At 44.0% G+C, this 2,500-nt stretch overlaps 1 protein-coding gene across 1 annotated transcript in view; it reads left to right on the plus strand.

Annotated features, from left to right (window-relative positions):
* LOC121715028 (hemicentin-1-like) overlaps positions 1 to 2,500 on the plus strand; it is a 125,387-nt gene that overhangs the window by 72,909 nt on the left and 49,978 nt on the right. Inside the window, 2 exon segments of the mRNA XM_042100316.1 lie at positions 806 to 919; positions 1,363 to 1,550. Of these exon segments, the coding sequence (XP_041956250.1) occupies positions 806 to 919; positions 1,363 to 1,550 (302 nt within the window).

Consider the following 2,500-nt stretch of genomic DNA (forward strand, 5'->3'; position numbering starts at 1 on the left):
GTGTGTGTACTGTATGTTTGTGCGTGTGTGTTCAATTGGGTGTGTTCATGTGTGTGTTCAATTGTGTCTTGTTCATACCGGAGTAGATAGTCCGGGTGGTTTAGGTGGGGAGGTTGACACACTATAGGCTACTGTTGGGGTATGGTGCACAATATAGGTTCAATAATGATGACTGATAATCTTAATAAGGCAAGTCCAAATCGCTGATACAATTTGATTTGATTTTACCTTAAAAGTGCTACATGTTTCGGCCCCACTTGCCCAAAGATACACTCGCAAGAAAATCAGGGAGATTGAAAGTTGCCCTTTTAAGACCATCTTAGTTATCATTCTCATCCAAGTGGTAGCCAAAAGCCTGTCTAATGGCAATGCAATGGTTGTTACCTTGGTTTGCTTTTTGACTGTGTTGATGTAGTGGATGTGTGCATAACCGTGGTAAAACTGGTTTTAAATCGGATGTTGGACATTTACTTTTTAAATTCTATAGAAAATCACAAATTGTTTTTAAAAAGCTTTGTGTTATTTGTGCAGGTCTTGTATAAACAGTGCCAGTCTGTCATGAATGAGAATTAATGGTTATGATTATGATTAGGACAAAGTAATAACCTCATAAACTACAGCTAAACCAAGTGGACATCATCAGCTTCACACGACAACATCCAGACTTACAGTAGTACGAGGGAGTAGGTAGGGGGTGATGTCTAGGGGGCAGGTAGGGTGATGTCTAGGGGGCAGGTAGGGTAAGGCCGGGTGATGTCTAGGTGTGTGTGTGTGTTAAGTAATCTGTGTGATTTTCTGTTCTCAGGGGGTCAGACACTGCAGATCCCTCGTGTCCAGCTAGAGGATGCTGGGAAATATACGTGTCAGGCGGTAAACGAGGCAGGAGAGGACCGCATGCACTTTGACCTGGAAGTACTGGGTGAGGATCACACACCTGCCCCATGATCCTTCAGCAGCCATCACACCCTGAGTCTCACACACTGCAGAGACCTCCAGCAGCCAACACACACCCACACACACACACACACACACACACACACACACACACACACACACACACACACACACACACATACACACACCCTGAGTCTCACACACTTGCACATTCCCTCAGCACAGATTCACACCGAGTGAACTGAACGTGTGATGAAACTTACAAGCATCCAGACAGCAGAGGGCAGAGTATTTACAGTACGCTCAGACACTCAGACACTCAGACACTCAGACACTCAGACACTCAGACACTGGGACTTGTGGCGTCTCACTGAGATCCATGTCCTGCTTCACAGGGCCCCTCACAGGAAGCAGGGTGGATACCTGTACCTGTACATGATCTGTTGTGTGTGTTATGTGTATGTGTAGTTGCCCCGGTGATCTCGAGCCAATCGGATGAGTTTGTGGAGGAGGTGAGCGCGGTGGTGAACAGCACGGTGGTCCTGCGGTGTGACGCCACAGGAAACCCGCCGCCTGCCATCTCCTGGCTCAGGGACGGCCGACCGCTCTTCAGCGGAGACCACCACCAGATCCTGGAGGACGGAGCAGCACTGGAGGTGAGACAGACATTTACACACACACACACACACACACACACACACACACACATTTACACTCACACACACATTTACACTCACACACACACACACATCCGTATCCGTTTTTAACGTGTAAGATACGGCTACATCGATACGTGAAGCCCCGTATCGGAAAAAAACTGAAATGAACCGGTCGTTATATCGATTTTCTTGTTATGAATCGGTGCACAACCTTTTCTGCTCGCTCAGACTCATTTACGTTCCAAGCAGCGCGTTCATCCCACTTCCGGTTTTGAAACTATACGTGGCACGGAATTCATTCATTCATTGCCCAAAGTTGTCAAATGACGTCATTACCCATACATCTATTGCAACTTAAGCATGTGACAACTTGCACTCGGTCGGCTTTTGTTTTTCGAAATCCAGCGCGAAATTAAGCACTTATAGCATTCCTAAACAGCAACGGTAGTCTGTAGAGTAGCATTACCTTTGATGAAGGGATTTCCTTAATGTTAAATAATAATTTGGCCCTTGCTGCTAAAACGATGCATAAATTATTAGCCAATGATTTTGTTCATATTCACTCAGACTTGTGGCATTGTAGGTTTCTGCATAGGTCTACTGTTGGAACAAAATAAGCCCAGAGAGTTCATTGATTTGTAGGCCTATTTTATTCTTGTAGGGTAGGCTAGGCCTATATGAGAAAAGGCCAAGAGTGTCTTAAGCACTGTTTTATTTTATTTCGGTATTGTCTTACCTCAACAAGGCTACAGCTCCATGAAAACAATCAGATATAACTCTATAAAATCTGTAAAGTCTATAAAATTGTATTTTTATGTTGTATTTGGCTGCTGTGTTTGACTGAAATGTATACTATTCTTTTTTCATTTTTAAATACAGTATATGAAACAAACCTCAGTTTATATAATCATATTCACACATTTTGTTGCCTAATTGACAACCATGAC

This window comes from Alosa sapidissima, chromosome 8, assembly GCF_018492685.1.
Source record: "Alosa sapidissima isolate fAloSap1 chromosome 8, fAloSap1.pri, whole genome shotgun sequence".
NCBI lineage: Eukaryota > Metazoa > Chordata > Actinopteri > Clupeiformes > Clupeidae > Alosa > Alosa sapidissima.